At 46.8% G+C, this 9,200-nt stretch overlaps 1 protein-coding gene across 1 annotated transcript; it reads left to right on the forward strand.

The window, feature by feature from the left end:
• Window positions 1-519: 519 nt before the first annotated feature.
• Window positions 520-4,849, forward strand: LOC108089944 (protein kinase 4). Its single transcript, XM_017188434.2, has 3 exons — window positions 520-1,726; window positions 1,787-3,484; window positions 3,546-4,849. The coding sequence occupies exons 1-3, from the start codon at window positions 812-814 to the stop codon at window positions 4,269-4,271; spliced, it is 3,339 nt and encodes a 1,112-aa protein (XP_017043923.2). The 5' UTR covers window positions 520-811; the 3' UTR covers window positions 4,272-4,849.
• The last annotated feature ends 4,351 nt before the right edge of the window (window positions 4,850-9,200 follow it).

Raw genomic sequence — 9,200 nt, forward strand, 5'->3', positions numbered from 1 at the left:
ATGAACACTTCTCCTTCCAAAATTGTTTTACATTCAAGAACTTTATAATGCATTTCTCGTTTATTTGTGAAAGTTAACATCTTCGATTCGATGCTATGGGAAGTAAGAATTCCTAAAATTATTGACTATATACCACTAATAATACTTGCTGGCATTTCCTTACCGAACGTATTCTCATCTCTTTGTCTAAATTGATTTAAATAAAGTTTGTTATATTTAAAAATGCTTGTTTCGTTGAAATATTTAAAGTGTTGACTAACGCTTCAACTGAACTGCTTACCTTCAAGAAAAAACAAGCAGTGCAACAACACAAACTGAAAACAAAACAAAAATAAACAATAAAAGTATGTGCACGGACCAATTTTCGTTAAATATTAACCAATTGTATCGCATTTTTTAAAACAACAGTTTTTAGTTAAAAACGCTTAATGACACGTTGCTATCGCACTATCGATAACCGCCCTCGGGAGCCGTCGCCAGCAGGCCCACGGCCGATAGTGTTATCGATTATTTTGCAGCACTAATAAATTCCATTTGCAAGCTAAAAAGAGAAAAAATAAAAAATATCTTTGATCGCAGCCAGCGAGTGGAAAACCTGACCGAAAATCATGTGTCACCGGTGCCAACCGACAACGCCGAGGGATTAACTGAGTTGGTTTACTCGCGTCCAGTCCAATCGGCATAAGGCTCCAGTGCACTTCGAAATCCGAGACTTCCGAGTGGCGATCCAAAGAAACCGCAGAGTCGGAACTCTTTTTCGTTTATTTGCATCACGGCGCGGCGGGATCAGGGGACATCCCGTCCGGCTGCGATGGCCATGCACTCGTACATGCGCCAGGGATCGGGATCCGGCGGAGGAGCAGGCACAGTGGCAGCTGGAGCACCGCCACTGGCCAGTCCGGACGAGATGCACGGCTTTCTGAAGGATAAGCAGGCGTGGGAGCACGCTATCGCCCTGTATCAGGGTCCGGATCCCCTCGACCACTGGTACAACTACATCTGCTGGTACGAGAACCATGCGCACAGCGATCCGGAGCTAAAGTTCCGAGAGACGCTGGAGCGTTGCCTCACGGTCTACGAGCACAACGACTACTATCGCCAGGATGTGCGACTCGTTCGGCTGTGGCTCAAGTACATTGCCATGCAGACGGATCCGCTGCACTACTACCAAGTGCTCTTCCAGCGAGGAACCGGTCGCCAAGTGGCCGCGTTCTACATTGGCTGGGCTGCCTACTACGAGTCACGCGAGGATTTCAAGGACGCCGAGGCGGTCTTCAACTTGGCCTTCCAGGAGAAGGCGCAGAGCAGCTCAGAGCTGCAGCACGCCCACACAAAGTTCACCTATGCCAGGTCGCTCTACCACCAGCGACAGCAGCAACAGCAGCAGCAGCAACAACAGCAGCAGCATGCCCAGCCGGATCCACTGCAGCAACTGACGAACTATACACAGCAGCAGATGCCGCAGAGCTATCCACAACAACACCGTCCCCAGCCATATCAGCAGAATGCCTACCAGCAATATCATCCGCAGGCGCAGCAACATCCAGCCAACCAACAGCATCAGCCTGCGCCACAGGCACATCCGCCGCAGGAGCAACAGCAGCCGTATCAGGCGCACTACCAGGAGCAGCCACGCTATGGGCCACATCATGCGACTCAACCGGCAGCAGCTGCAGCACCACCAGCCCAACCAGTCCAGCAGCAACCGCAATATGCGCCAGTTGAGGTAAGTATTTTTTACTTTAATTTAAGAAGATGTTTGATAAACTCTCTTATCCTTTTTTAGCCACAATACGCACCAGCACAGCAGCCACAGATGCCGGCACAACAGCCTGCAGCAGCAGTGAATCAACAAGTGCAGCAACACAATGGCAGTGGCAATGGCAATGCAGCCCCCCAAACGAATACCCCTCCCGTGACAAGCGAAGTGGCTGGCCTGCGTTTGCCGCGCAATTTCCACGCTTACGGGCGCAACAACCACGAGACCTGGAAGCCAGCGCTGACGCTCGAAGAGCCCGACGATCCGTCGCGGGTGTGCCACTATGCCAAGCAGCTGGTCTATCCGCCCGGAGCAGGCATCGAGTACAGTCCCGAGGAGATACTAGCCCGCAAATTCAAGAAGTTGATGGAGCAGAAGACCAAGCCAGCGGAGCCGGCACAGCAGCCAGAGCAAACTCTTTATGATTCCTACGAATCGCAGACATCCTACTACATGACTGCTGTGGATGGAGCGCTTTACGGGCAGAACAACAGCGGTGGTCAGGAGAATACGGGCGAGGAGGACGAGGACAATGAGGCTGAGGATGGCGAGGAGGAGGAGGAAGCAGGCGTGGACAATGAGGACGAGGAATCCGATGAGGAGGAGGACGACGACGAAGAGGAGGAGGATGAGGAGCAGAACGAATCCTACGCCAATGGCGTGCAGTTCAGTGCGCAGACCACTTTCGAGCAGGAGAACCGCTCGATTAAAATCAAGTTCAGGAAGGAGCCCAGCAGCACCTACAGTGCCTACACCATCGAGAATGTCTACCAGCAGCAGCAACACCACCAGCAGCAACAGCAGCATCATCATCATCAGATAATCCAGCAGCAGCAGCAGCCGCCGCAAGCAGCTCTTCATCCTCAGCCAGAGCCTGCGCCCGCTTCTCCGAATCCCATCCAGCGTCAGCGAAACGGCAGCCACCACCACTTCCATCCCTACATGCTGGGCCAGACGTCGACGCCGAAGAGCGAGGCGAACGGCTACCGAAGGGCGCGCACCAAAGTCAAACGCAGCAAGTTCCAGCCGGATCTCTGCAGCAACAGCAACTCGGCATCCTCGGCGGCCGATGTGGTCACAGCCAGTTCGAGTAGTGTGGCGTCTGGAGCACCGGGAGCGTACAATGACAATGCCAACTTCTCGTTCTCCAGCGCCACCGCTTTGGATAATTCCAATAGCTCGCTGGCCTTGGAAGTGGGCAGACTCAACTTCCGCGACACTTCGCAACAGCATATCCTCCATCCGGTCAACAAGACCCTACAAACGCACAACAACAACAACAGCACCAGCAACAATAACAATGGCAACAGCACACTGGCCGACTTCTCCACGTTCCAGGAGAACTCGTACTTTGCCACCCAGCACGACACGGAGGCTCAGGAACGGCGGCTCTCGAAGGCCGTGGAAACGATCGCGCGCCACTTGGCCAAGGAGGCCATCGATCCGTTCAACAGCGAGCTGTGCCGAGCCTTCCTCGCCAAGCTGGACTTCCCGGGCGATCACGATGCCCATGCCAGCTACAAAATCGTGCAAACGCCACTGCCAAAAATATCCAACACTCGCACACTGAACGTCCTCGAGGGCGTTACCTTTAACATTGACAAGGAGGTGGGCCGCGGATCCTACGGCTCCGTGTACAAAGCCACTGACTCGCGCACCGGCAATGTGGTGGCGCTCAAATACCAGAAGCCCCCAAACACCTGGGAGATTTATATATGTGATCAGGTGAGGAATCTTGCAATATATTTATGAATATCTTAACTTAAAATAAAACTCTCTTTTTTAGGTGCTTAAACGCATCAAGGAGCCGGAGGTGTTGCCCGGCTTGATGGACATTTCCACGGCGATCATCGCCCCGAATGCCAGCCTCATAGCCACCGAGTTCTCGCCATTTGGCTCGCTGCTGGACATCAACAACAAGATACGGCAGGCCACCACGAAAGTGATGCACGAGTCGCTGGTGATGCACTTCTCGGCGCAGATCTGCAACATCGTGGACCACCTGCACCGCCAGCACATCATCCACGCGGACATCAAGCCGGACAACTTCCTGCTAATGCGGGTGCCCAATGTGGACAGTGCGCTGCCGTCCCTGCGTCTGATTGACTTTGGCTGTGCTATCGATATGACGCTCTTTCCGGACGCGGAGCGCACCAAGTTTAGAAAGGTGGTGCAAACGGATGGCTTCACCTGCATCGAGATGCAGGAGGGACGCAGCTGGTCCTACGAAACCGATCTCTTCTGCATCGCGGCCACGGTGCACGTCATGCTATTCGGCGACTACATGCAGCCGCAGAAGAAGGGTTCGAGCTGGGAGATCCGACAGAAGCTGCCGCGCTACCTCAAGAAGCATGTGTGGACCAAGTTCTTTGGCGAGCTGCTCAACATGCAGGCGGACAAGCTGCCCGAGCTGCAGGAGATGCGGCTGATCTTCGAGGAGGAGGCCTACCGCATGGACTCCGAACTCCAGAAGCAGATACGCACCCTATCCAACATCCTGCATCGACGATAACCAACCTATTCCTATTACTTTTTATTACGTATTTTTAATCGCTCTGTTGACCAAGTCACCCGATAGTTTGTTTATCTTTTTAACCTAGCACCATTTCCACTCTACTAAAAACAAATCTGCGCCAGGAAAATTCCCTCTTTGGTTGAGTTTATTTGCCTCTTCTGGCCACAAAGAAACTTTCTACTTTAGGTTAGTTCTCCGACAAGCAAAACCTCTTGCTTTACCTAAATATTTAATCCTTCTGTACTTTATTTATTGTTTCGATGCCAAAAAAGAAAACTGAACAGGAAAGCGGAGGAGCATATAGTACGCTACTAAATTCAAAATCTTTGTAAATATTAGACGACAGACTCGATCGAAATGAAAATTGGCGAATTGAGTTTGTGGAACAAGACCTGGATTTAAAATGTAATTTTTTGTGTACAGCAAAGAACAACAGTATGTGGAAGGCAATGTAAAAATGAAAGGTACATAAGTTTAAGATTAAATCCTGCTGTACTATTGAGTAATATAATAACAAAAAGAAACAAAACTTTAAATGATAGTGAATAAACTGACGAAATGTTGAACGCAAAAGCCATAAAAATTGATTCGAGAAAAAGGAAAGCAGCGCGGTGGTAACCCAGTTTCATAAATCAAATGCCAAAGTGGCAAACGTATAATGTGTGTTGCAGGCAGGCAATTGTCAATTAAGTGGGGGCATGCAACAAGTAACAGCAAGAGCAACACAAGCAGCAGCAGCAGCCGCATCAACAATGGTGCGCTTGACCCACTTTTCCTTTTTGCCAGTCAACCGAACGGCAAACAATTTCCACCAGGCGACTGGAAAAAGTTGCAACTTTTCATGCAACACACACACACTAACACACACATTGATGGTTTGGAAAAGCTGCAACAGGCGAACACAAAGTCAAAGTCGACGCCTGCGCTGCGGCTTTTTGTTGCTAGTTGCTGGTTGGTTGTTGCTGGTTGGTTGTTGCTGTTGCTAGTTGCTAGTTGCTGCTGGCTCGTTGCCTGTTGCCTGTTGCTCGTTCGCCAAGTGAAAGTAAAGTGGGACAAATGCAATTATTATTGCATCTAGTAACCGACTTAGAAGTCGTGGCTCGAAACTGCAGCGTTTGCAGTTGGAAAGTTGCTCTGCCGGCGTCGCTTTTACACAATATTTTATTTAATCAAATTGCAAAGAGAAAATTGCAGCAGGCAGTAGGCAGTACGGATTGGCGAAAAACTTTCAATTTTTTTCTGTGTCGACTGCAACGTCAGCTGCAGCATTAGATATATTTTGCGGATTGTTTTGCATGCGATAAATTAATGAATGTGCCCCAGTTTCGGTGCTTTGGGCATTGAGTGACAAAAGAAGTTGCCGAGCGGAGCGAATGACAATGCGGCGTTTATTAGATCACTGGGGCACGCCGATCTCGATCTCGAACACTCAATCTGAATCTCATTCCCGATCGCCGCCCAACCCACAGGCCAAACAAACAAAAAACCGAGCTGACAAAAAAAAATAAATAGAAATGACTAGAAAAAAAAAAACGTTAATAGATCAGTTAAGTGCCGAGCTGCGACAGTTAACTGGTTTCTAATTAAGGGGGCTAACGGTATTCGGGTCTCGGCTCAAGGAAAGTCTTAATCCCAGAAAAGTTGCGGCTTTTTTAAGTACCCACCTCCAATTAATTCGGGCTCTTCAATTTCACCTGCTAGTTGGTTAGCTAAAGCGGATTTGTCAGGATTTTAAATCCAGATTTGCGCTAATTGTGAAGAGGTGGTTAGACTTTTTTTAGAATTTATTAACCAATTAAAGCAAATAATCATGAATTAAAAAATGTTCATTGGTATTTTTAGAAATGAATGGTGCTCTGTATTTTTTAGAGAAAATTCTAAAAATCTTCAATTTTTTAATTATTTCAAAATGTGTTTGAATTCCATTCGAATCATGTATCTAAAAAAATCAATTGGTATTTTTAGAAACTAATGTTCAGTTAATTCAGAATCCATTTATTCTTTTAAATATTTTAAACCATGTTTTTGAATTTGTATTTTTTTTATTTTTTATTTCTGAGCTCAATTAAAAGTAAACTTAAGTTGTGCGAATATTCTGCAAGTTAGGAAACATGTCTCTTGGTTCTCCCCCAATGAAGATCACTCAATAATGACCAATGGCTTTGCCCAAGAGCAACGTTAAGAACTTTAGTAGTTTGTGGTAAGGAGCGACTGACTCACTCTGGGAATTTAGGGTGGAATGCGGACTACCAGTTGGTTAGTCATTCCTGTGACTAAGTGGACCTCTTCTTCGCCACCTCTCCCACTCCCTGCAGAATGGAGGACCTGGAAGGGTTAGGAAGGGGTTTCCACTGGGACCCTAGGCTCACCCAAGTGGCAGTTTGCCGCAGGCGGAATGCATCAGTGGGCACACACAGACCCATTGAAATATACATGTTCAGAGACCAAGTAAAAACCCCCTTCGGATACCGATGGTCTGCCCCTCGATTGCCACGCAGTGTTGGCCATTTGATTGTCATGACCAACTTTTCACTGCCGCCCCGTGTTGTTGTTGCTGTTGCTGTTCAGCGGCAGCCGCCAATATGCAACAACATGCAACAACTGTTCGCAAATTGCACGACAAAGCGAAAACTGGGAAAATAGTTAAGTAATTTGCAGTGGAAAGCAGTGGTGGAGAAATTCGATTTTCTTGCTTTCTGGCTGTGGCAGTGCATCTTGCATCTTGCATCTTGCATCTTGGCACACATAATGCCGCCACGTTGCATGTTGCACTCGCCGTTGCCGCGATCCACATCCGTTTGCGCTGTTGCTGTTGCCGCATTAGAAAGTTGCAACTGCAACTGTCATGGGCCGTTTGCTGCAGCTTTTCTTTTTCCCACTCGCCGAATTGGGGCTAACGTGTATATGTACAGTGCACACTATGCAACTGCAACAACAACAGCAGCAACAGCAACAACAACAGCAACAGCATCCCACCGTTGCCGCCGCCGCAACTTGTAATGAGTTTTGACCTCATAAAATCTTTGGCGAATTTTCCACTGGCATTTTCTCTTCTCGAAAATACTTTGCATCTCGCCGAGGGAAACTCGAATCGGATGGAGAAACTTTTTTGGCTGAAAATCTGACAAACGTGAAAAGGAAAATTCTTAAGTGAAAAGCGATATCTACCATCCGGTAACTGACCCACTTAAATTTTATCATTTAATTGACAGTTAATAACAAGATTTATGGGGCCACTTATACAAAATGTTTATTTTGATAAGTCATTTAAATAATAGGATAAAATTGATGATATTTTGCATGAATTATTATAATTTCAAGCTGGAAAACGTGGTTTTTCATAATCAACCAATACTAACTGACCTACAACAACTTGATAACCGATTTGATAAGATAATAGTTGATCTTGTGTGATAATGGTTTTATGTGGTAATTTCTTATCTATAAATTCAACCTAACATTATATAACATAACATTTCATAAATTAGTGGGTTTGTTATTATGAATCATTCCCGTTCCCCAGTCATAAATAACCAAACCAAGAATCTGGATTCCCACAAATTCCTCTGATAGTTGAACACATAAAAGTCATAATGAATTATGAGTTAAATGGGTTTTACTATTAAGCGAAAGATAAGGAAATCTGGGAATGACCAGATTTTTAATTGACCCTAAAAAACCTTTGACTTGTCACAGCTTCATGTCCTTTGGTTCGGTTCACTACCCTTGAATTTGCAAACGTCCTGCAAAACCTCCTGCGAAATCTATTTCCATCCATCACTTAAATGCTTACGCATCTCCGACGCATTGTAATTTAACCGCGATTATCGGTCTGGGGTCAAGTGGCCATGTGACTTTGACCGAGAGTCTGATTGCCCGTTTGCCCGATGTCCTGTGACCTCGGCAAGTGCATTCAACTGAGGCCGCCATGTGGCGACGCCCGCAGGTCGAGTCAACGGCCGTAATATACCCACAAAAAAATACGAGAAATCCTGGCAAAAAAGCTGAGCCTGTGTGACTGGGCCGAGAGTTCGTCGAACGGTCCTTTCGTAATGCCCTCCATCGAGGATTGAGTACCGAGAACCAAAAACCAAAAACCCGAAAACCGAGGAACAAGGACCGACGTCGACCGCTGTCATTGCACTGCCCCGCCCACCGGCACCTGCCGCCGCCGACGCCCACTTCCGTCGACAGTGAAAACAGAAAGCCGAAAGGTTATTATAACAATAAGGAGCAGCCAATGTCTGGGCCCCAACCACTTCTTAAAATTCTGCACGAGGCGAGTCTAATAACCTTTCCCTTTCGCCGAACAACTCCACCAGACGACGCCCACGCTCAGATATATATATACAAATGTCTGTATATATTATATATGGACCTCGAACGACAGTAAAAGTCATCGCCATCGAGGTTGAGACATCTTCTTCCTGCAGCTCCTGTTTCAGCCTTATGTAAGTCCTGGCCAGGCTAATGAAATCGTCAGACTTTTGCTGCCAACTTGATTATATGATTGGTAATAGATATTCTTGAAGGTTCTTATTGTTTTTTGGTTTATAAATAACACGAAGCTCTATAACTAATATAACTATGAGTTAAGATAGAGCTAAATTTATAAAACTGTTATGTATGAGATCCTTTTCAGTAAAAAGAAATAAGGTACGAATATTGAAAAATAACCTTATTCAGTCTTCTTAAATGTTGGGCAGAATATTTATTTTTTTAGGTGTCTACATGCAAACTATGTATCCTGGCTAAAGAGTAGAGTGCACAAAGGGCTGAAATACTGCACCACTGAAGCGTAGCGTGCACCTGAGAGAATGAGAACGTGAGCAATAACGTCCAGACGGGCAGACAATTATCGGGGGGAGAGCAGGGTTAACAGATATTTAAATGGTGACACAGGCACGGTGGTCATAAATCAAGCTT

This window comes from Drosophila ficusphila, unplaced genomic scaffold (assembly GCF_018152265.1).
Source record: "Drosophila ficusphila isolate 14025-0441.05 unplaced genomic scaffold, ASM1815226v1 contig_412, whole genome shotgun sequence".
In the NCBI taxonomy this organism is placed as follows: Eukaryota; Metazoa; Arthropoda; class Insecta; order Diptera; family Drosophilidae; genus Drosophila; species Drosophila ficusphila.